Source organism: Desmodus rotundus, chromosome 4 (assembly GCF_022682495.2).
Source record: "Desmodus rotundus isolate HL8 chromosome 4, HLdesRot8A.1, whole genome shotgun sequence".
Classification (NCBI taxonomy): Eukaryota; Metazoa; Chordata; class Mammalia; order Chiroptera; family Phyllostomidae; genus Desmodus; species Desmodus rotundus.
This window is the reverse complement of record NC_071390.1, coordinates 61,927,077-61,951,363: the sequence shown is the minus strand read 5'-3', so window position 1 is coordinate 61,951,363 and position 24,287 is coordinate 61,927,077. Positions and strand designations below refer to the sequence as shown.

Here is a 24,287-nt window from a genome sequence, read left to right as displayed (position 1 = left end):
ATAAAGGCAGTATGGCTCTAAGTACCATGATGATAATCACACTGTACTATGTACACTATATTGGTTTAAGACAGTAGGTTGCTTTCTTGAACAAATCCACTATTTAAATAGTATGTATATGGTTCAGCTGGAAAAATTACAGACCAATCACCATCTGGCTGGAATCTTTATTATTTCAAAAATAAGCATCCTATGTAACTTGTGGTGGTTAGGGTAGTTATTTCTGTATTACTGTAATAAATGCTTGTCAAAAACACCAATCATCTCAATAATCATATATACTTCATTCATTAAGAACTTTCAAAATAACTCTTAAAGCAGCTGACCTACCCAGCTAGGGCCTATATCAATGTTGTTTCAATGCACTAATCTGAATACTGTAAAGAGGTTTATCTTAGTTTATAGTTTGTATTTTGTAACATTCTTATATAGCAGTTCGATAGTAAAAAGGCAATGTTTTATATGGCAAGCTATGAGACTTGAAATGGGAAGAAATAAAGTACTAAGCAACTAATCAAACTGTATATATGCAAACAAAATAAAGATGATTCTTCCAAAAACAAACAAACGAACAAAAAACAACTTACAAACATCACAAGGGAGTTAAGTAACAGTCTATGTAGGAGAGAAGGCAAATTCTGCCAGGGGACACGCTAATGAAGTATTCTGCCCATTACATTTTTTACTAATATAGTCCATAAAGAAAGAGTTCTGTGCTTTCCTTTTTTTTAGTGCTTGGTCAAAGAGGGAATGCAAGAAACCAAGTCTTAGGAGAAAAACTGCCTTCATATCTCAAGTGTAAGCCACAAATAGGCCTTCCTAATCCAAGCTTCAAAGCCTGAAGAGATGAAAAAAGCAAGCATGTATTCTATTAAACACTTCAATAAATAGGCAAAAATTTCTGCAACTATGAACATATTATTTACTGTACACTTTGAATATTTTATCCTGAGGTATTCTAAGGATATTTTGTTCTAGAATACACAAAAGTAAAACTTACACACACACACACACACACATGCATTATATATCAGGAATTCTTCATATTAAAATTCTTAAGTGTCCTAACAATGTCAAACAATGGGGAGCCAAACGTGATCATATATCTACACTTTAAAAAGAGAACTAAAAAGGAACACCAGGAAAATGCATCACTCATGTCTTTCTTTTATGCTCAATGCTTCTGATTAAGTTCAGCAGACAAATGTAAAAAGTGATTGCCTCTCACTGGACACCACCAATTACACAAGTCCTAAAGTCTAAGTATTCAAAGAAAGATTGCTGGTGACCCTTTACTTCTCTCTGGTCCTTTTACCAAACCTCTATACCATTCATGACATTACTTGTTAATATTTTGCATTCCAAAATTTACGCAGGTAAACACAAGTTTGCTAATTTTCACTTAAAAAAATTAAAAGATAAAACAAATTCTCACAACACAAGCCTCAGTTTTTACTCATTAAAGCATTTTAGAATTACTCAAACATAAGAACTGACTGCGTGTGCGCTCATTTGGCAGACAACTACTGAATTTATTATCCAGAAGAAAAAGCAGACCTGAAGCATCACATTACTAGGACAATTCAAACATGATGACAAGTTCTTATCTTCAAAACTTCAACGAAAGCTGCTTGAACAAACTATTAATGAATACCTGCCCCTATTAAACAAGCAAGGTGTCTGACACACTAAAGAAGTCAGGAGCTGAGTCACTTCACTTCTTTCTGTTGCTTCCAGTTGCTAGAATAGTGGCAACTCGCATAAATATATTTAATGTGTCCATGTAGATTCTCAGCATCCTAGGGGAAAAAAAATGCCTGTTTAAATATGATACAATTCTAGTAACAATGATAAAAACTATTTCTTAATCTAGAAAAGAAGGAAAAGCAATACTGATTATTTGTCCAGGTATATAAGATGGAAATTTTAAACTAAGATGCCAACTAAGGAAGTTCTAGATAAGAAAATAGTCAAGATTTTCTTCTGGAAGTTTAAATGGTAAAGGACAGTTTAAAAATCATTATTCTATTCTCTAAAACTCTACTTTTAGTATAGCACCCTGTGGGAAAAAAGTGGGTGCTAGACAATAAAGAATCAAAACAAAACCAAAGAAACACCTTTACAAAAACATGTCAGACACACATCTGACGTTTTAAAATATAATACAACCCCTTAATGCCCCACCCTCACTTCACCCAAACAGTTACAAATCTGTACGCATTAGAGCAGCATTTTAAAAACCATTACATTTTTAATTAAAAAAAATTATTTTAAAAAATGTGGTAACACCATAAAGCTCAAGGAAATTGTTTAAATAAAGTAAACTACTTTGGTGGGGAGGCAAAGAAAAGAAAAAAGCATTATAACATTTAATGTAAGTTAAATTTGAGTATCTCCAAAATAAAATTTTCATACTAAGGTGTTTCCAATTTTTAACGAAACAGGCTTTTCTATTAAACATTTCAAGTCACTTATGTACACTTTCCAATGAATACCTGACTAAGAAATCTTTTCTTCAGTGCTAAAGTCTATTAAATATAAAAATTAATTGACCTATAAGCACCATAAGGCTAACTGAAAATACTCTAAATTAGCCCTGGCTGGTATGGCTTAGTGGACTGAGTGCTGACCTATAAACCAAAGGGTCACGAGTTCGATTCCCCATTAAGGCACATGCCTGCATTGTGGGCCAGGTCCCCAATAGGTGGTATGTGAGAGGCAACCACACACTGATCTTTCCCTCTCTTTCTCCCTATCCCCTACCTCACCCCTGTCTAAAAATAAATAAATAAATTTCTTTAAAAAATACTCTGAATTAACTAATTAATTATTACACTTAGTTACAATACAATCTAATTTCTGTGGATACACAGCTTTACCAGAGAGGGAAAATAGACCAAAGAGCAAAAGAAATAAAATAGTGATTGTTGAATTCAAAGATAATTTTAAGTCCTAATCCTTGGTCACCTGTAAATGTGACCTTATTTGGGAATAGGAACTTTGTGGATGTAATTAAGATGTGAGTTAAGATGAACACTGGAGTGGCCTTTTAGTCTAATATGACCCCTCATAAGAAGAGACAGAGACAGGCACAGGGAGAACGCCATGTGAAGACTGAGGTAGATGGGAGGAGGGGGGCAAAGGGAAAAAAATTGGGACAACTGTAATAGCATAAACAATTAAAAAGTTTAAAAATAAAAAAGAATTAAAAAATAAATTAATTTAAAAAAAAGGGGTAGAGATTGAACTGCTGCATCTACAAGTCGAGGAACGCTGGCTATAACAAGATGAGGAGGCACGGGAGTGATTCGCCCTTAAGAGTCCTTTGAAGGTACCAACCCTGATGACACCTGGATTTTAGATTCTGGCTTTGAAATTGTGAGGGAATTATTTTCTGTTGTTTTAAACCACCCAATTTGTATAATTGATAACAGCAGCCCTAAGAAATAAATACAGTCACAAAACAAAATAGGACAAATGACACAAATGTCTTTACGTAACAAAGACATTAAAGACTACTTACGAATTGATGGGATCATATTTTTGAACTCCATAGACTGGTACTATTTCTGCACGCTTGATTACTTTCTGTGTATCATACAGAAGGAACATGCTGAAAAGAGCTAACCCACCATAAATTGCCACTGAGTACAGAGTGGCACCAGCCACAGTGGTAGGTGGAAGAAACATAGATCCTGAAATCAAAGTAGGAAAAAAAAGTTCTGATTTAAAAAAGGACTTTTCTATAACTGGGTTTATAATTAACCTTACCTAAAAATACTTATTTGGTATACTGCCAGACAACAACACATCTGGGTATAAGCACAGTCTAATTTTGTGTACATTCAGTTCAAAACCCATGACACTCATTCCTGCAAGGAGTCAGTTCCCACATCACAGGAATGCTCTTGCATCAGGGCAATCCTCATGTTGTCCAGGCCACCTTTGCCATTTTAGATGTACTTGGTAAAAACAATAGTAATGGTCTGTCATGATGCCAAATAAGAAAATCCAGTCTAATAAGCATTTATCTTTTAAACGACTTTTAAAAATGACTAAATATATCCCCTCCAGTAAGATATTTGAGTACATAAGATGATTTTGGGGCATCATGAACAAAGAACCAGGTGTCAAAGCACAGTGGCTTACCCAGAGAAGACACAAAGACAAGGCCCAGGCCCACTCCCAGGGGTGCGCCCATGTTCAGAAACTTCTCACTTGGTGCACACATCGCCACAGTGGAGAGGCCGCCTACGATGCCTGCTGTGTACCACGCAGCTCTGATGAGAAGAGGCCCCCCTAATATCGTCAGAGGAGCTACCACGGCACCCATCACACCTGAAGAAAGAACAAGTGGTCACTTTTTACTAAACAATGACCTAAGGGAAAACTAGTACTTCTAACTAACACCCCATTTGAACATATTATATCTTATCGGTAAACAGCACAATCACAAAAAGCCTCCCCTTATTTAGGTAATACTACCCCCAAAATTCTACAACTAAAACTTGGGCTATCCAGACTCTAAAATCACAACACAATCAAACACTGTTCCAATCAGTCACAATTGTAAGTACAAACACTAGTCTAAATTTTTAGTAACTCTGTCAAATTCTGTGTAGTTCATTACTTATTTGGATCTGAACCTAACATTAGTCTTTATAACAATATTCATACATATAAGAACTGAGATTAAAATAGCTTAAAATGCACAGCTCAAGGTCAAATCTCCTGCTGCAAAAAGGAAAGTAAAACGAGAAAATGAGAGCATATTATGATAATATTAAAATGGAGAAACTTCAAGGACAGGCACTACTGTTACCTCGCATTAATAGGGAATGTGATCACAACTTGGAAAATATAATTTAAGTTGTCAAGATATTTATAAACATCCTATAAAAATTATAGTTTTCCATAATATAATTAACAAAGATAAATAGAACTCAACTAAAAAATAAATCTTAGGTAAGGCATTATTTCAGTGGTGAGTACAAGAAGTTAGGCTTTTCTTAAACATTAAATGTGTATAGTTTAACTCAAGGGACAGGCAAAGGGCTATTTTCACATTGGAATTTCAGTACTAGTGTGTTTCTTTTGCAAGAGTAATGTTTCTAGATCAAGTGGTAAGATGAATTAAAAAATATTTTTTGATCTAGGAAAGATACTGGATAAAAATTTCTCTGTATGACATTTCTGTTAGGATTTCCATTAGTTTTGCATTTGGCAGCAACATTTTTATCAAAATATTTAAAGAGACTATTCAGAGAGTTTTAAGTGATACTTTTTTTTAATTTAATGTTTTTTATTGTTATTCAAGTACAGTTGTCTCCATTTTCCCCCTACCAATTCCCCCACCCCAGCAATCCCCACCTCCCACCCTCATCAATTCCACCCCGCCTTGTCAGTTATACTTTCTGATAAAAACCTTAAGTGGAAATATATGTTTTCTGTTTAAGGACAAATGAATTATAAAACTAACAAGGACAGCTCGCTATTATTGTGAACGAAAACTGGCATTTAGTTCTTTGAAAAATTATAGCTAGCAATCCCGCAGCTGAGTTTTATAATAATTCAGCCACAAAAATGAAATCTTGCCATTTTTGACAACATAGATGGACCTTGAAGGCATTATGCTAAGTGAAACGAGTCAGACAAAGACAAATATATGATCTCACTTATAGGTAGAATATAAAAAGTCAAACTCAGAGGAAGAGAGAGTACAGTGGTAGTTACCAGGAGCTGGGGAAAATGGGGAGATAATGGTCAGAGAATATAAAGATCAACAAGTTTGAGGATCTAATGTACAGCACAATGACATTAAAATAAAAAACCAACAGAGACCAGCCTTGAACTTTCCCTGGCAGACAAAACCAGTTTAGTCATACAAATAATGCTCAGTTTAGCTTATTTTGCAAGACTAACTTGACCTGGGTCATTTCTTGCTTAAGCCTCTGGAAACTGTAAATAGTATTTGAATTATTTACCAAGAATGACATGAGGTAACCACAGAAAATTCTATCATAACCAATCACTGTGTAGAGAACAAACAGCCACTGCTTTCTTATTATGTAAGTTGCTTTATAATAATATATCCGAGCCTCATTCCACATTTTTGGTTAAGTGTTCCTGGTTTTCAGACTATCATTTGGGTGTGTGTACAATAAAACTTTTAATCATTACTACTTCAGTAATTCATTGGTTTTACTTACGTTATTTCTGAATTTTTGACAGTGATTTTAGTTAATGATAGTGTCATACATTTGAATATTGTTATGAAAGTAGATCTTAAATATTCTCACCATAAAAAAAAGAAACGGTAAGTATGAAATGGAAGTGCTACAGTGGTAATGATTTTGCAATATATAAATGTATGAACTCAACATGCTGTATACCTTAAACTTACTTATACAGTATTATGTGTCAATTATATCTCAATAAAGCTGGGGGTATAACACAATTAGAACAGTTTTTCAAGAGCATTTCAGTAATTCCTGCAAAGTATCCCTTGGTTCTGATTGTGACCACAGCCATGCTAGACATCTGGATAAAAAATGAAAATGGAATATATTTGGGTGTTAATATTGGGTCAAAAGCCAGCTTTGATATCCCTTTGATGCTGTGAGTAGTTGTCCTTAAATTACCTAAAACCATTTTGGGTCCCATCTCAATCATGCCAGTAAATAAAATAGAGTGCAGGACTTGAAGAAATAAGGTTGGGGTGTCAGTCTTGACTTTGGTGCTCCCTGGGTGACCTCACCCAGCGTCAGTTTCCTCAGGAAATATGAACATGCTAATGTCTGAACAGCTTTCTAAGATGTTTATGAAGAATAAAGCAAATTTTGAACAATTGAAAAAGAAAAAAACTGGCCTTCATATTGTGCAGGAATGGTTAATAAAGCAGGCCTAAGGCTATCTTTACAAAGGCCTGACTGCCAGATTAGTCCTTGACTCTTCTGAGAAATTGGCACTTAAACCATTACCTAACTGATAGGGTTAGACTATTTGTGCAAAGACTGTGAGCTATTCTGAAGACCTGCCTTTCTTCTGGGAGTCTGGTTTTTGAGAGCTGCTAGAACAGTGCCTACATAATCAGCTTTCAATAAAAACTGGACACTGAGGTTCCACTGGGCTCCCTGGGCCGAGAAATCACACGTACTGCACTTTTTGCATTCTCAGTGTCCCCTGAGGAATGAGAGCACTGAATACTGTATATTTCTCCACACTCCAGAATCTGCCTGTACTTCCTCACCTGAGGACACTTTTTCACTGCTTTTAGAGAGAGAGAGAGAAAGAACAGGAGGGGAGGAAAGGGAGGGGAAGAGAGAGAGAAATCAGTTGGTTACCTTCTGTATGCGCCCCAACCAGGGACTGAACCCACAACCCCGGTATGTGCCCTGACTGGGAACTGAACTCATAAGCTTTTGGTGTATGGGACAAAAGCTCCAACCAGCTGAGCCATGCTGGCCATGGCTCTGCCTCTTATTTTTTCCTCTTGCTGATCCAGTTGTGCATCCTTTTGTTGTAATAAACCCTAGCTCTGAATACAAATCAATCACTAAATAAATTGGTGGTCTTGGGGACCCCACCCCTGCAACACACATAATACCCTGACTCAAGTAATTTATGTGCTACAATGATATTAAAAGGGGTTTTCTAAGCAAACCAGGTAAAAATGCTTCTCTAAGGTAGAATTAAAACTACAAAGGTATTTTAACTCAATTCAACAAGTAACTATCTACTATTAATCAGAGATAAAAAGACACGGAACCTGTTTTCTCAAGGAACTTAAGTGTCTAAAACGGGAAACAGGTGCAGAACTCAGCTCATGGGCCAAGACACCATAATCCAGAGATTTAGAAACATAAATGTAAATGTTAAAACTCAGATGGTGAGGATGTTGGTGTTTCAATGAAAGGATATATTCTTAGCAAATGCATATGCTGTATTTATTTTGAATACTTTTTTTTCTTAAAAGCAGTTTTGGTACTAGATAAGGGACCATCTCCCTCCAAACCAGAAGTGTTTTGTCCTGTAAAGTTTCAGGGAGAGTATCTGTGGTTGAATAACCTCATACCAAATGAAAAAGACTTGAAAATCTAAGTTGGGGAGCTGTCTCCTACTTACCAAAATAAGGATACCACATGAGTAATATAAATGATACATTTCACACCAGAAACTTGTTATTGACTGCCAAAAACCTAATTGCCATTTACTAACATGTTAAAACATTTCAGAGTCTGTCTCCCTGAAAGTTTAAAGGAAATGCTTATGATATGTCTTGTTTTGTGGTAAAGAACATGCATCTGTAAGAAGCATTTTTCTTTCTGGGTCTGGCTGGTTCTTTATTCAACCCAGAGACAGAATATCACGGGATATTTGAGGTGGAAAACTTATCTAAACTTTCAGATAATGTCTTATAACACTTAAGGGAAAATTCACAACATATACCTAAAAGGATATTAGAACCGTTCTGTAATAGTAGGGTTGAACGGACACTGCCCTGCCCAATGTAACCTTATACCAAGAATTATCTTAATACTGACTCAGCTAAATGCATCAGACAAAAATGTGCATGTCCAAAAATCTTTTGGGACTGCTTTCTTTCTCCAAATGCTCCACTGCAAAAACCTCCTCTCCTATTCTTTCACATGTCTTACCTCCTTCTTTTCACCATTTATGTTTCTAAACATAAACAAAAACAATTCTCAAGTGACGTGTATCAGATCTGAAATCCTCTTGGTATTAGACAAAATATATAAAAGAAATCGTTGCATATACTAGACTGTCAAAGGAGGCAAGTGTAATACTTGGGATGCCCATGGTCTCAGTATGTAACCAGTAGTAAGTGCAAAAAATTATAAGCATTTTCTAAACATGGGGGTTAATTAAATTATGTACAAAGCATTTATAGCTGTGAAGAGCAACCAAAAAGGTAGTAGTCAAGATTTACTTAGTAACAGTTGAAAATTAGAACATACCAGAATGTAGTAACCATGCAAGATGCTTTGGGCCTGGGCTCTGGTCATACGGTATTGATTGTACCAGCATTCCAGCTCCAATCATGGCTGCAAAGGTCGCACCAATTGTCTGAAAGACACATACTACTAAGGAAAATTGGTCCGTATACAACAACAAAGTAGAAACCCTCACATTCTAATTTAAGTTAGTCCCTCAAATGAACCATGTTTACAAAGATGAAGGCTATTAAATGGAATCCTATGTTTTTCTAGCACATTAAAGGTCTTTACTTCAGTTTGGCCAAGTTAGCAAGTGCCCCTACTGCCATACATGAAGTTTTGCAGACAGCTTCAAGTGAATGAGTTAAGCTTTGACTAATAACACTATCTTTTAAAAACTTTATTCTTTTTAGAGAAAAGTTTAACAAAATCCCTTTAAGAATGCTAGAATAATTATTTTTAATGATATTTATTTTAGTATAGCACAGACAGCATTTAAAGTATTAGTCATGATATACCAATCAGAATATGTAGAGCACATTGCCTTGAACTCTGTATTTCCTAAAAGAAAACCTGAAAAATAGAAGCAGCACATGGAAAAGATGAGAAATAAGACTATGTTTCTAACCTCCCAGTTTTCTGGCTGAGTTGGTCCTCTCCCCTTTTCTTTTCCTAGACTTCCAGTGTTATGATATTTAAAGATTCCTTGTGTATATAACAAGGAAGAAATGTAAGTAATGGAAGAAAGATGATAATAAATCTTCAGGAAATTTAAAAGAGAAACTGCATACTCATTACCTTTGGACAGAATCAGGTAGCAGGTATTTTGTTTGGCCAAATACTCAAACAAACAATTCAGTGTAAATGCTCTTAGCTGAGAGGGCTTTTTCTCTAGATGCCACTAATCCCCTGTGTGACCAGGCCTGCCTCACTCATCTGCATTATCTGTCTGACATGCAGGCATCTGCCCGTGTAACCTCTGATGTAATACAGCTGAACAGAACAGCTGTTTTCTCTCATATTAATACAGGAAAGCACACTGGGTTCTACCCTATCACTTTCCAGTGGAGAACAGTTAATAAAAACCACTTCATACATTTCTGTGCAAAGCATTTTCAGGACATTTATTACAATTACATTTTTTCTTTTAAGGTCCTCCATAATCCACTTCCATTTTTGCCTTTTAGCTTCCCTTACTCTACATATTATAGCTGCACTGAACTAGTATGGCTGCAAATATGCCCCAGGTTCATCATGCCTGAGAGTAAGTCCTTCCTTCCTATTTGTTTGACTTATTCAAGGGGTACCACCTTGCCCTGGTTGGTGTGGCTCAGTGAATTGAGTGATGGACTACAAAACCAGAGGGTTGCTAGTTTGAGTCCCAGTCAGGGCACATGCCTGGGTTGTGGGCCAGGTCCCCAGTAGGGGGCATGCAAAAGGCAACCACACATTGATGTTTTCCTCTCTTTCTCCCTCCTTTCCCCTCTGTCTAAAAAAAATAATAAACATTAAATAATTTATATAAAGGGTTACCTCCTTGTCTGGGAAGTTTCTATGGTTGGTCTCCTGACTGCCATGATATGTCAGATGCCTCTCCTCCAAAAACACTTACTACAAACTAGACATTATCTGTGTGTATGCCTGCCACGATCCTCCCCAAAGCTACATCTTCATCTCTGTAGAATCTGTCTGGCTTTCCAAACTATTTTATTTAATTAGTGAATAAACAGCATATGAGAGTGATCTTATGCCCACATAGAGCTGACAATTTGGCCCATGCACAAAACTTCTTTGGAGTCCTATTTTGTGGGCTAATCTCTTTTGCATATTTTTATATAGCCATGTCTATTACAAAAAGCACTATTTTAAAATTATTTACTACTGATTAAATCTGACATTCCTGTTAAGAATGCACCAAGCTTATTCTGCATCTTCATGAACCTCTAAGCTAGACAATTCAGGAGAGCTATCTGAGAAGCAATATCCTAAGAATAGCGTACTGTCCAAATGGCTACTATAAATGGTTCTCCTTTCAGAATGTAAAATATAGTGGGAATGTACAAATTTGGAAGTTTGATGGATTTGGGTTACCTGAGGGGAGAACTGGTTTCCCATGGGAAATCTCTAAGTAGTACATAAACTCTCCCACCTTCCCTTCCACTCGAGTCTCACACTCATTGCTCTAGTTCACATTACCATCCTTCGTCTTGTATCTTGCAAAGGCTCAGCTAGCACACCTGCTTGTCTCTTCCACATTAGTTCTAAATACTCAAATTACCCATCAGACTTTTGCTGTGCCAATGGCTGCAAAGGCCCCTCACAGCGTAGGCACTCTCCTCAGCTTGGCAATCATACATCCCCTTTCTAATTGCTTCTTCATACTCTAGCCCTCAAATACTCGAATGGAGTTGTAAAGTCACTTTTCATGACTACCTCCTCTGCTCAAGCTGTTTTGCAAATCTGGACTATCCCTGTTCTCTCCTAAAATAAAAAATGCTAGGCCTCAATGGCCCTGATGAGATAAAATTGTCCTTCAAGGAACCCCCCTATAGTTCAAGACAAAAACAGTCTTTCGACTGATTTTAAACTTTCTACTTCTTATTGTATATCCTTTACCACCTACTCTAGTTCATCTCTTCAACCAGAAAGTAGAGAAATAGGCACCACATTTGTAATCAGTTCTGAAATTTAGTAAAATGACAAACGCACAAGAAACACTCATTCAATACACCTCACGTAGGGTCAAGAGAATTCAGAACAGTTGCAGCACCGCACTATTCTACTCTTAACACTACAGAATGCTTCGGTTTGGGGTCCGCCTTATTTTTAGTAAATAGCTGTAAAATATACAACATAGAGGCTGTCTGACATCTGCTGCTAGATAAATAGTACATTCCTGTATAAGTTTGGTCTCCAACCCCTTGGTCACTATAAAATACACATTTAACAAAGAATAATAGCTGATGTAACTCACAATGTACTTCCTACTTTGTCTCAGCTACACTAATAATTCATTTATTATTTGAACAAAAAAACTGTTCAATTTAGTAAGATATTCTTTCCATTTAACACCCGGCCCCCAATATTTATTTTGTCTGATCTTTTGCTATGCAGTGGAAAAAGTAAACAAAAACAAGATGACTTACCACCCAAGAGCCTCTCATCATGAAGTTCATGAGAACAGGAGTTCTGCTCACTGCCAGGGCAGACAAAGCTGTTAAACCAATACTTCCTGCTAAGTACATATAGGTAGAATGAATTCTATCCTTCACATACTGGGGCCAAATTCTGTAAAGAAAACACCATGTGGTTAATTTATAAGATTCTGGATGTAAACTTTTGTTGACTCAGATTAGCTGGGAGGCTCTTAGTGCTCTAAATATTACTCACTTCACTTATCACGGAAATGACGCATACATTGAAGTTACCGTAAAAAGTAAAAGAAGACATATAAACACTTGGCTCATGTACAAATCAACATATTTTCTCCCTACTTAAATACATATAAACTTAAAAGGAATATTTAAGTTTGATTAACTGTAAGTCAAAACAAAAGATTCTATCTTTATTCATGTATATTCTACACAGTTGGAAGACTAGACATTCAACATTCCAAAAGTGGCAAAAGATAAGGATGAAAAGAAAATTGGAGCCTTTAATGTTGGGGATTACCACCTCTGGTTCTTGCAGCCGTGACCCTCAGGCAGCATGGCCAGAGGCACAATGCCAGAAGCCAAATGTGGCTGGAAGGAAGTGGCAGTAGGTTCCCAGGGAAAGGCGTCCCAAAACATGAACCCTTGTATGAGGTAAACAAACCTATTAATCAACTTAGGCAATTGTATTCTGCTTATTGAAGCATTTAGCTTTGGAGCCAGGCTGACCTTTACATATATAGTTTATGTCTAACTCACATCCTGCTTAGTAGTTATACATTAGTTCATTAGCTCTAAAGGACAGTCTTTTACTATAAGAAAGTTGTGCACATTTGTGTGTCAACTGACCCTTATTGTTCTCTGTTTTCACAAGTTGTATGCTTTTGTACTGAAAACAGCTTTCCCAAGCTTAGGGGATGATTTATGATGCATAAAAATCACAAGGTGCATAGGGAATACGCAAATAAAAACCCTATGGGAAGATCAGTCAGGAGCATTTTCTCTTTACAGAGAGCTACTCCCCCTTTCTCTCTCCAGGTAAAAACAGTTCTCGTTGTGCCTGGATAGTCTTTCATCTGCACTGCGGGAGACTGGCTGGACCAGAATCCCAACATTTAAGGCTACAACTGTTAGGGAACCATTTACTTACACAGCCTTTTCAATTGCTCCAATCTCATTTGACATTCCCAAGCCATAGTAGCACAATGCTCCAAGACCAACAGCAGCCCCTCCAGCAATAAACCATCTTCCCATCTGATCAACTGTAGAACACAGGAAGAATGCAGGTTCACATTGTCATGTTTTGACTAAATTAAAATGCTTGTAGTAAGCCCTTCCCAATATTTAAGTGAGGGAAATCAAACTATATACCATACTTCTTTGTAATAGCCATAATTAGTATGTATGGGCATATAGAAATGGCCTGAAAATTTGGGGACCGGTAAAAAAAGGAACACTGCTGAAACATAGGTATAATAATCAGTACAAAAATAATCACCCTTGATTAACCTTTAATCTCACTCCAACAAAACTGAGGGTGGTGTATCTGCTGATGTGGGGAGACTTCTGTGATGTATGTTGTTTTACCGGTAAGAGTCTGGGATGTATTCTCATGACACTCAGAAAGTAAAGATGAGAAAGAAATGTTAAATGTTGTATCACATTTGTCTGAAGTGCAGTTAGCAAAGATGGTGTTTTATATGGAAACAAAAAATAAATAAATAAAAAAGGAACCAAAGAAAAATGGAATCAGTGTTTAAGCAGCTCAATTAAGGGAGAGGGTGCTCTTATTTTAGTATTGAGAAAGAAACAATTAACTTATCAAGTCTAATTGGATGAAGGTATTCATAAAGATCATCTTACTCACTTTAGACTAAATGAGTTCACTAGGAATGTTACTATTCTGTGGCTATAGGATTCATATAACTTGGTTTCTAGAGCCAACTTAGTGATCATATATACCTTGAGGGATACTAATTAGGGATCTCTCCCAATATAATATATTAACATTTTGCAAGATGAAGGAGCAGTAGCGTTCTTTACTGGCTTTGGGTAGATTAACAATCTAGCTTCTGAACTTGCAAGGCTGAGATCCAAACTGTGAAAGGAATGGGTCTGCTTCCTGAGAGGACTTATAGGAACAGCTAGTTAAGAGGACCCTTCCTGAACAGCTAGGCTTTGATTAACATAGGTGTTTTGACAATTTATTCTTGACCTGAAATATATACAAATACATGCTTGAATAACAAGTCTATGCAACTTCAAATTAACTTCCTTAACAGCTATACATATATAAATAATGGTGAAAGTAACATTTTTCACTGGAACAATTGTGACTGGGAACCACTAAATCTAGTGTTAAGTATCATTTTTTTCTGGGTCATTAGATCCCTGAGAATGATGAAAATAATTGGCTTTCTTCCCAGAAAATGCACATACACATAAATTTGCACATATTTTTAGGAAGCTGTTTATGGACTTCACTTAATAACTAAAAACTGACACTGACTTTTAAATATTTTTTCCATTGATGGTTCCATTGCTGCTTCCTTGAGTTCTTGGCCAGTTCTGCCACGTCGGATCCCAATTCTTGTCTTGGTGGCATATTCCTGATACACATGAAAACAAAGACATACACCATCCACGACAAAACAGAATGTTAACGACAAAATGAAAACAGGCTTTCATTATACTAGAAAACTATATAAAGTAATATGATACTTTATACACATGTAATTCTACAATGAAAGTATGTTAGCCAATCTAAAACACTATGTGGAGCCCTGGCTGGTGTGGCTCAGTGAACTGAGTGCAAACTGTGAACCAAAGGGTCACCGGTTTGATTCCCAGTTCAGGCACATGCCTGGGTTGTGGGGCCAGATCCCCAGTAGGGGGCACATGGCAAACAAACACACATTGATGTTTTTCTCCCTCTCTCCCTTCTCCTCTTTAAAAATAAATAAATAAAATCTTTTAAAAAATTTTAAAAAACCCACAACTGTATGTAGACCCCATTCGTGCTCTATTTTCAAAGTGACTAATTCATTACAACTTATCTTCTTAGTTTAAGTTTCGGAATTGTTTCCTCCCCAAACTACAAATTTTATTTGTATCTATTATATTTAAACACTAACTTTTTAAAAATATGTGTTCAATATTAGCTATATTGTTTTTCATCTGGAAAATGGTCTCAGGAAAGGTTCTTTCTTTAACACAGACCCAAAGGAAGGAATGTCTACTACCTATATTTTAACTCCTTTTCAACAGTGAAACAGTTAAGAGGAAAAACCCTGTCCCTCCTATATTATATATTTCCTTATCCACCTCACATTTCAAAATTCATATTTCTGCTTTGAATGTTAGGAGAGGTATCTATTATCAAAGGAAATGGATTTCTCTCTAACCTGATTTCACTATCTTCTAAACAAGAGGTGAAATGACATTTAGCAATGTCTATTGGCCAGCTGGTAACAATCCTAGGTTCTTAAACTTTTGATTATAGGCTCCATGAATCAATCTATACCATCGCTCTCAATCCCTCAATCTCACAAACTACTCTGAGAAACTGTAATTGCTGTAAGACAGGAAAAATTTTGGTTCCTTTTATCTTTCACATGAGATAAAGATGAAACAGAAAGATACCAAACTGGTGGGGAGAAAGCTATTTTGGGTCATTATCAGGGCTAATTGTTCCAGTAAATGACTAATGGTAGAGGAGGGAACTTCATAGTATCCCCATCTGCGCCAGGTCGCCCCCCCGCAATGGTCCTAGGGGCACAAAGAGAGACAATAATAGAAAAACGTTCAGATTATTTTTACCCTGCTGGGTGTTAAGAGCCATTGATTCTTCCTGATGGAATTTCTCACAATGGGGGAGGCCTTGGTGAAAGCTGGGTGGAAAATCCGGGAAGGTAGTGTCCGGAGACACACAAGTCTTGCGGCCAGCATGGTGGTGAACCAGGTTTACCAAAGCCGATCTAAAATGCTAGTTAGACACAAAGACAAAAAAATAACCCATGAACCAACTGAGGAAATGACATGAGAGGTCCAGAGGTAAGAAGGAGCCAACCATCCCTCAGCAGAAAAGATGGAATAAAGTGACCTTTTAAAACGTTAATGATAAACCTTCTGCTTGTCTCTTGTTAAATTCACCCCACAAAACCCAGTTGGAGATGAATCACCAAATTAGCTTTGAACCCCAGTTTACGCAGTAACAAAACATACCACTATGAGGTTATGTGGCTAATACAGAGTGGATGTCTTAACAGAATTTACATGGTGTGTAACTGCTTTTATAAATGTGATTTTGACTTAAGAATTATACCAACATTCAATGGGAAAATTTAAAAGGAGGCTCTATGGAGCCTTGACTTGGGATGATGAACACACAATACCACATACAGGTGATGTATTATAGAACTGTACACCTGAAACCTATGTAATTTTACTAATCAATGACACCTCAATAAAATCAATTTAAAAAAACACCCCTGTAGTGTAACTTTTGAGCTGAGGAAAAATGTTGTCCAAGGAAGAGATGATTAACTCTTCAAGGTCATACAGCATTGCAAGGTTAAAAGACATCAGTGAAAACCAAACAAATTTCTGGCAAACATGCCAAATTACTTCCCTTCAAAATTTGATATACAATATAACAAGCTACTGAAACCACTTGGGATGCATTTTAAAACTTAGATTCCGGAGTATTACTCTGGTCCTAATGACTCAATCTCTAGGAAGGGGACGAAGGAATATGTATTTTAGCTAACACCCAAAGCTAAGAGTCCTTGCTTAAAAACACCCATCTCAATGCACTTCCAGCTCTGCCCCCGGATCTATGTACACCACATACAACACTGGGCATCTGTCCTTCGGGAAAATACCAAGTTCTTCTACGACTTTCATGCTATTGCATCATCTCAGCCAACAACTGCGGTGTATCTCCCTCAGTCCTCAATACACCTACTGGGAACCGCCCCAGCTCAGAGTGGCTCCCGTGACGCTTAACAGAACAGGGTGGGAATCTTGCTTCTGCTGCCAAGTGTGTTTGGCCTCTGAGACTGAGGTTTCCCAGGTATAAAATAGATAAATACTCTCTACGCTTCTGTGAGCATTAACAAGCTCAGGAGCCTGGTCCTCGAGGAAGTTCGCCCAGCTCACTAGACTCTCAAGAGAAGCTTGGGACAAGCCTCCGGCCTCCCAAAGTCAACTCACACCCTACACCACCCCCGCCTCAGGCACCCCCTTATCTCCTGGGCGGCTGTTGCACGGCCCAGCGGCGGGGATGATTCAGCACCTCCCTGTCCAGGGAGAAAACGGCAGCGAGGGCTAGCGCCTGCTTGCCTACCCCTGGGCCCCGCAGCCTCCGCCCGCATTCACAGGGTCACCCTCAATACGATCTTAACGCGGCACCAGGCTGTGACGCAGCCAGCAGCGCCGCCGTGTCCAGCCCTCCCCAGGCACACCCAGCGGGCCCCCGAGGGCCGGACTGAGAACACGGCGATCTCCAGTGCCTGCCGGGTCTGAAGAGCGGTACCTCGGCCTCCGGTCACCTCAACCGCGTAGTCCCCCTTCCGGGACAGCAAAACGCAGAGGCGCACGCCTAGGCCGTCCTCCCGCCTCTTACCGTCTGCGTGCGCACAGTTCACCGGTTCGCTGCGTGACGCAATATCCGGAGAAGCGGCCAACATTACGCACATCCAATCAGGAGCAGATCTCTGACAGACAGGGGGCACAGTAGGAAGGAGGGGTTCCGGGCTGGAGGCGCGTGATGCGCGAAGATTAATGGGAGCTATATCGTCCATATCCACTTTGGGTGCGGGCAGGGGCGGTGTTTCGGCTATCTTCGCTATTGGTAGTAGAGCTCTTTGTTTTTTTTTTTTTTTTGTCTGAACAGTTTCACTTGTAACTTACAAAAATTACTCAAAAGTTGAAAGTGGTGTGAGAATTAAAAATTATTCTACCATCTTGATCTGTAAAATGAGAAGTCATTTCTCTGCTCTTCGATGAGGTTATTTTTGTTTTCTTTCACTCTTAACTCATTAAATATTTACTGAGGCTGTAAGAGAGTGAAATGCTTACTTTCTCTGATGGCCTTCAGGCTAATAGCTGCTACAGTGATTCTAATATAACTAGAGGAATTCTGCTTGAGCAGCCCCTTGTCAATTTAGAGGTACTGGGCTGGCCAGTAGCGTGTGAGTCCTTGATTTCGTGCAGGAAAGACTTTACAACATGAGTCCAGGTGATTTGGACATTTATTAAAGGGGGGGGGGGGGCGGGGGCGGGGGCGGGCAGAGAAACGAAGAAGGGCCTAGGCTGCTAGGTGAGAAAATGAGTTTAGGCCCTGGCTGGTGTGGCTCAGTGGATTGAGCACTGGCTTGCGAATCAGAACCAAAGAGTCACTGGTTCGATTCCCAGTCAGGGCAAATGCCCGGGTTGCGAACCAGGTTCCCCAGTGCAGGCCACCGGGACACACAAGAGGCAACCACACATTGATGTTTATTTCCCTCTTCCTCCCTTCCTCTCTCTCTAAAAATATCCCCTTCCTCTCTCTCTAAAAATCTCTCTCTAAAAATATCTTAAAAAAAAAAAAAAGGCTGGGTTGGATCTCAGTCAGAGAAAAGGGGAGTTTGGGGGCAGATTTAGGGGGTTAGCCTGGGACCAGCTGCTGTCACCCATTGCTCCCTGGTTGCAAGCCTTGTGGGATCCCTTAAAAGGAGATTCATGTCTGTGGGGAAAGAAGGGAAAGAGGAGGCAAGGGAGAGTCATGGGAATGCTACTGGAAGGAGGGCACATGCTGCGGGGACCTTCATTTTGAGAGAGGTTTTTAAAGACTGGGAGTTTTTCTAGGGGAAGTTTTAAGAGAGGATCTCAGTAGATGTGCCAAAATGAGATTTATTCCCTTAATTTGTCCTTGGGTATAGTTGGCAAATGGCACTAAGTGGATTTCTGCTATCTATCTCCCCCGAGTAAGGTGATTTAACCTATTTACCCTCTGGTTGGGGAGAAGTACAAATTATTTACTCTTAAGTGTTCTTGGGGTATGAAAGATAGGATTTACTAGATAGCTGCAAGTTGCTTGGCATCTAGATTTACTATATGGCTGCACACTGGTTATTTAAGTGTCTGTCTCAATTTCCCTATTCTGCTTGTCCTGGCTTACTAGCCTGTCTCACAAACTCCGATGTATTGAATATTGGCCTTTTTTTCTTTTTGGAAGTATCAGGCACATGAACCTTGCACCTGTAACAAGTCTCACTTTATACCAAGCACTACCCTAGGAGTATAGAGTAGTCCCCCACTTATCCACAGTTTCATTTTCCACAGTTTCATTTACTTGCGGTCAACCTTGAGTCTGAAAATATTAAATTCCAGAAATAGTAGGTTTCAAATCCCACATCATTCTGAGTAGTGTGAAGAAATCTTGCATAGTCCTGCTCTATCCTGTCCAAGACATGAATAATCCCTTTAATCCAGCGTATCTGTTGTATCTTGTTACCAACCCATCCTACTCAAGGATTCAAACCAAGGCCCTTCTGCCCGGTGCTACTTGTGCGAATAGAACAAGACAGTTCAGTAACGCAGAGCAGAAACTCTGTTCTTTGATCAAGGAATGAACTCATTTTCTAACAGCACCTTCTCCCTGACTGGGAAAGAGGACTCTATCTACATTTATAGGCTGTGGTGTGGACTGATTAAATTATTTTAGGCATGCATATTCTGTTGCACTCAACCTTTTTGCACGTGGTCTTTTTTGCACTCAATGTTTCATTGCCATCTTGGTTTCTGCATTTGGCACTTTGATCATTGTTCTTGGGAATTCTTTCCAGTTTCTGTAAGCAAGCCCAGTTCATGGCAGTTTAGGTTTTGAGAAACATTAGAGTCTTTTAGGTGATAAATCCAGTGATATCCATGCTGTGTTGGTTTTCAGATTGCTCATCAGATATTTTGAGAGAAATAGGGAGACCATATTCACATAACTTTTACTACACTATATTGTTATAATTGTTCTATTTTACTAATTATTGTTAATCTCTTGCCTAACTTATAAATAAAACTTTATGGTTTCTATGTATGTATAGGAAAAAGTCATTGTATATTATAAGGTTCACTATTATCAGGCATACACGGGGGGGGGCTTGCAACATATTTTCAGAGGATAAAGGGGGACTACTGTAAAGGAATGACTACAACACGTGTAATACCATTGTCTTGACAAAACAAGGTCCTTGCCCTTAGGTGCTTACTTTTTGTTGGAGACAAAGTAGTTGGCAGTGATAGGTGCTATAAAGAAAAACAAAGCTGTGTAAACCCTAGAGGTTTCTATTTCAGATAAGGTGATTAACAACATGTAAACTTTATAAATTTTGTGTCATAAGGTATTAATTATGATTTACGATAATCCTCTAAACATGTAAATCTTGACAAACAAAGGTTTGCATTTTATGTGGGTAGTAAAACAGTTTGGCAGCATACAGTTATTTCTTTACTCTGAAAATGGCAGGAAAACACTGTAGAAACATTTGTCCGTTAAGAGAGTGAACAGATCCAGCACAATCAATTTATCTTACTTAAGATCTTCACTCAGTTTGGTTAGCTAGCAAATAGGTGTGAGACAGGATAGTAAGGAGCTAGGGAAATTCCTGGGCAAGTAGAATGAGGAAACTTAGACAAGAAAATGAAACAAAGCCAAACAGTTTGAGCAAGTTACAGCCAGCTGGTGAATCACAGGACTTTATCTCCCCTAACCAAGGGCACTTGAGAGCAAATGGCTTATACCTCTCCTCCTTAACCAGAGAATACATAGCCTCCCTGGCCATAAACCACAGGTGTCCAGGGAAGAGAGGAATGCTAAAGCAAATGGGGGGATAGCACCAGAACAAAGGGAGTGCACTTGGGAAGAGGCTGCACAACTCACCTTTCAGCTCCCTTTCCCCTTACTCCCAAGAGAAACAGCACATCCGCACTTCCCCTAAAATTTCCCCCTTCCAAATTCCCATCTTTCCCATGTATAAACTTCTTTATTTTCTTAAAAGCGATTTCATTTATTTATTTTTAGAGATAGGGGAAGGGAGGGAGAAAGGGAGAGAAACACTAATGTGCAAGAGATACATCAGTCGGTTGCCTCTCACATGCCCCAAACTGAGGACCTGGCAAGCAACCCAGGCGTGTGCCCTGACTGGGAATCAACTGGCAACCTTTTGGTTTGCAGGCTGGCACTCAATCCACTGAGCCTCACTAGCCAGGGCATAAACTTGTTTCTTAAAGCTCAAGGGAAGGTGATTGTGAGAGTTTGTACCTGACACTTTCTCAGATGGCTGGCCTCTGATATTAATAAAAGTACAATTACAATCCAATCTCTAGCTCTGCTTTTTGGGTAAGCAGTGTGACAGGCAGCATGAGCCCCTGACGTGGCTCCCCTCCAGTTTTAATTTCTGGTGACTCCACTGGGATGGCTTTTGGACTCTGGTCAGGGGGAGTCCCAGAGGCTGTCTGAACACGGAAGCCCTGACCCTGAGCTAAGATCTTTAGCAGCTGCCCGGGAATTATGCCAAGGAAGATCTTTGATCCTAGGAACCCTGGCACTTCCTGTCACCTTGATAGGGGGACTCAAGAGTTGGAAAATTTTAGTTTAAAGTAAATAGTTATAAGCCTAGTACTTAAAGCATATGTTAAAGCTATTGTTTTAGGGACTGCAGATAAGGCCTATCCTGACTCCTTGGAGAGACAGCTCAACCTCCTGGGGCATCGCTAAAGACAACTGCCTGGGGAATAAGTGGAGACATCCAGGCCATTAGGTTCCAGGGAGAGACAGACAACTGCCTGCCCTGAACGGCTAACCACCCAGGACGAGAATGCTGCAGTTTTTTAATCTAATTTTCCCTGAATTTCAAAGCCCCTCACCGCACTGTTTATATTCACTGTTATAAAAAGGCTGGCTTGGAAGAAAATGTGAGACAGTTCATGAGGCTGTGAACCTGCCATCTTCTCAGATCGCCAGCCATCTGAAGAAAGCGCCCATAAAGATTCAATCCCTGTCTCTGCTTATTGGGCTTGGTAGGTGACAGGCAACATGAATGCCAGCTTTTCTGGTTTCAACCTCACCTTTCAGTAAGAGATTGGATTTATCCTCAGAAAGCCATCTGGTTTCTGGCCTTTAGCCATCTATCTGGTGGTCTGCAGACTAAATCTGGAATGAATCGCTGTTGCTTTGGGCTTTCTCTAACAAATATCTGGTAACCAGTTTCTCTGGGGAGTCAATGGACTCCAAATGGGGTAAGTCCCTGGTGTGCATGACCAGGGACTCCTGCGTCACCACTTGGATTCTTTGAACCACCTGGGATTTTGTAAGAATAAATAGGTGCCACTCGGTGGTAGGCATGGCTCAGTGAGAAGAAAAATCCCAGTTCCTCAGTGTGGGACTTGGTTGGAATCTTCTTCTGGTTTGGGAATATGGATTTTTGGGTATTGCTTGCTTTTCTTGTGCGTATTGCTTTTAATTGTCTGTTAGTTTTGTTTCTCTGTTCTTCCATGGGCGTAAGTCAGTTTCTGTTTGATAGCTCTCCTGTTTCTCTCATCTGTCTAGAATGAAAGGGAGTGTAAGATAAGATTCTAAGGCTAGTCCCAGTCCCTCCTTTTCGAGGAATAGTTGTTTATTGGAACTTTATCTTTTGTTTAAATTTTTTGTTGTTGTTTCTGTTTTGTAAAGGAGCAGCTTGGTCTCTGTCCCATCAGAGTCCATTAGGTTGCATTTTAGCTGACTGGTCATCTTAGAACTCTAAGTCAATGACTAATGACAATTGTTTTGCCAAAGATCTGGTAAATAGAATAAGATTCTCTCTCTCTCTCTCTCTCTCTCTCTCTCTTTCTCTCTCTTTATTGTTGTTCTATTACTGTTGTCCCAATTTTCCCCCATTGCACTCCCCTGCCTGACACATTGTTCCCCCTCTCACAGTCGATCTCCACCCTGTTGTCTGTGCCCATGGGTCATTTATACCTGTTAGTTGATTACACCTTCCCCTCCCCCCTTCCCTCTGGTCAATGTCAGCCTTTCCCTGGTTTCCATGCTTCTAGGAAGGAGAAAGAAAGGGGGAGAAACATCAGTGTGTAGTTGTCACTCGCTTGCCCCCTTCAGGGGACCTGGCCTACAACCCAGGCATGTGCCTTGACTAGGATTCAAACCAACTCTGTTCCGCAGGCCAGCACTCAATCCACTGCACCACACCAGCCAGGGCTATGTTCCTCTTATAGGTGAGATCATATGACATTTGTCTTTCACCACCCACCTGGCATATTTCACTTAGCATAATACTCTCCAATATCATCCATACTGTTGTGAAATGTAGGAGTTCTTTCTTTCTGCTGCGTAGTATTCCATTGTATAAATGTACCATGCTTTTTTGATCCACCCATTTACTGATGGGCACTCAGGCTTTTTCTACCACTTGGCTATTGTAAATAATGCTCCTATGAACATTGGGGTGCATAGATTCCTTTGAATTGCTGTTTCACGATTCTCAGGGTATTATCCCAGCAGTGGGATATTTTTTATTTCTATTTTTAGCTTCTTGAGGAAATCCCATACTGTTTTCCACAGTGGCTGCACCAGTCTGCATGCCTACCAACAATGCACTAGGGTCCCCCTTTTTCTGCATCCTTTCCAGCACTTGTTGTTTGTTGCTTTGTTAATGATGGCCATTCTGACTGGTGTGAAGTGGTATCTCATTGTGGTTTTAATTTGCATCTCTCTGCTGGCTAGTGATGTTGAGCATCCTTTCATATGCCAATGGACCCTCTGTATGACCTCCTTGGAGAAGTGACTGTTCAGGTCCTTTACCCAATTCTTAATTAGATTGTTTGTCTTCCTAGCATTGAGTCGTATGAGTTCTTTGTATGTTTTGGAGATCAAACCCTTATCATTTGCAAATATGTTTTCCCATATGGTTCGTTCTGTTTTGATGATGTTTCCTTTAGCCTTGCAGAAGCATTTTAATTTGAGGTAGTCCCGTTTGTTTATTCTTTCCTTTATTTCCCTTGCCCTAGAGGACATATCAGCAAAGTATTGGTACGTGGGATATCTGAAATTTTACTATGTTCTCCTGAAGGACTTTTATGGTGTCATGACTTATATTTAAGTCTTTTATCCATCTTGAATTTACTTTTGTGTGTGGTGTAAGTT

General features: G+C 39.1%; 1 protein-coding gene across 3 annotated transcripts; it reads right to left on the bottom strand.

The window, feature by feature from the left end:
* Window positions 1-1,511: 1,511 nt before the first annotated feature.
* GHITM (growth hormone inducible transmembrane protein) lies at window positions 1,512-17,804 on the bottom strand. Of its 3 annotated transcripts, none has more exons than XM_024561180.3 (9): window positions 17,736-17,804; window positions 15,929-16,094; window positions 14,619-14,718; window positions 13,260-13,371; window positions 12,104-12,245; window positions 8,979-9,087; window positions 4,150-4,338; window positions 3,524-3,695; window positions 1,512-1,799 (listed from the first exon to the last, which is right to left on the bottom strand). In XM_024561180.3, exons 2-9 carry the CDS (start codon window positions 16,055-16,057, stop codon window positions 1,715-1,717), a joined length of 1,038 nt encoding a protein of 345 aa, XP_024416948.1. In that variant the 5' UTR covers window positions 16,058-16,094; window positions 17,736-17,804; the 3' UTR covers window positions 1,512-1,714. The 3 variants fall into 3 exon arrangements, with proteins under 3 accessions (XP_024416948.1, XP_024416947.1, XP_045051968.1); XM_024561179.2 differs by having other exon boundaries at window positions 17,646-17,769; XM_045196033.2 differs by lacking the exon at window positions 17,736-17,804 and adding an exon at window positions 17,457-17,611.
* Window positions 17,805-24,287: the final 6,483 nt, after the last annotated feature.

Excerpts from the sequence above, each read along its gene's own strand:
- GHITM (XM_024561180.3), bottom strand. The coding sequence starts at position 16,057 with ATGCTGGCCGCAAGACTTGTGTGTCTCCGGACACTACCTTCCCGGATT. Across the intron at positions 13,372-14,618 it reads AATGGAAAAAATATTTAAAA|TTGATCAGATGGGAAGATGG; the intron begins GTCAGTGTCAGT and ends TGTGTTCTACAG. Across the intron at positions 3,696-4,149 it reads TGTCTTTGTGTCTTCTCTGG|GATCTATGTTTCTTCCACCT; the intron begins GTAAGCCACTGT and ends CTTTGATTTCAG.